The following is a 969-nucleotide window of genomic DNA, read 5'->3' on the forward strand; positions in this document are numbered from 1 at the left end:
AAGCGAACATATACTCCTACTCCAACACTGTATAGGAAACTCCTGAGCTCAGCTGAGGAAAGCGAACATATATTCCTACTCCAACACTGTATAGGAAACTCCTGAGCTCAGCTGAGGAAAGCGAACATATACTCCTACTCCAACACTGTATAGGAAACTCCTGAGCTCAGCTGAGGAAAGCGAACATATATTCCTACTCCAACACTGAACTAAACTAACAGAACCTGCTTACCGGTCCTCCCTCAGATCGTTAGCAAAGAGAACGCCTTGGTTCTGCATCATCTGCCCAATGTAAGTAGTCTTGCCACCAGGAGCTGAAGGGTAATCCATAGGTCCCGGGTTCGATCCCGGCACTCGTCAATTCTACCTGCACTCATATCTAGCACAGTCTCCCCTGGCTGGGCATTGAGAGCTTGAACAGGAACGAACGATGATGCGGACTATGCAAAAAAAATCACAATATCGGAAAAAATCGCGCACTTACCTGCAGCATATAACGGCCCGAGAGGTACTCCGGAGTGGCTCCAATAGGCACCTTCGACTCCTTCACAGTCAGGCCGACCTGAACACATCGAAATTCTCCCGAAAATGTAAATCTCGCTCGCCCGCCAACCTTCGTCCACTCTCCCGTTGGTTCCACCTGGCAGCCTCGAGCGATCAGCTGCTGTGCCAAAAGACGCCTCCGAGTCTGTTGAAAAAAACTTCGCTCCGCCTACTTTCTGATTCTTCCCCCCACCTTTATGGTGTTGGCACGAATTGTCATCGGTCTCGGCCTGTCGTTAGCCTCGAATAACTGCACGGCTTCGCCAGGAGCGAACATGTCCAAAATGTACCTAAGGAAAAAATTCGCATCATCGCATACCGCAGATCCTCTTACGCTGCTAGTTCTTCATTATAGCCATAGTAGTTGGCACACAGTCGGCCTGAAAAATATCCATTTTGTACAATTTGCTTCGCTCCGCCCAGTTT

General features: G+C 49.1%; 1 protein-coding gene across 1 annotated transcript; it reads right to left on the minus strand.

The window, feature by feature from the left end:
- Window positions 1–228: 228 nt before the first annotated feature.
- Window positions 229–923, minus strand: Pmar_PMAR025765 (conserved hypothetical protein; the record flags this gene model as incomplete). The annotated part of the gene is made up of 6 exons (XM_002775923.1): window positions 229–314; window positions 368–440; window positions 485–562; window positions 614–688; window positions 737–833; window positions 878–923. Coding segments are annotated over 6 exons (455 nt in total), but the record flags the coding sequence as incomplete, so codon positions are not given.
- Between the last annotated feature and the right edge of the window lie 46 nt (window positions 924–969).

The sequence above is a fragment of the Perkinsus marinus genome, assembly GCF_000006405.1.
Source record: "Perkinsus marinus ATCC 50983 genomic scaffold scf_1104296955228, whole genome shotgun sequence".
NCBI lineage: Eukaryota > Perkinsozoa > Perkinsida > Perkinsidae > Perkinsus > Perkinsus marinus.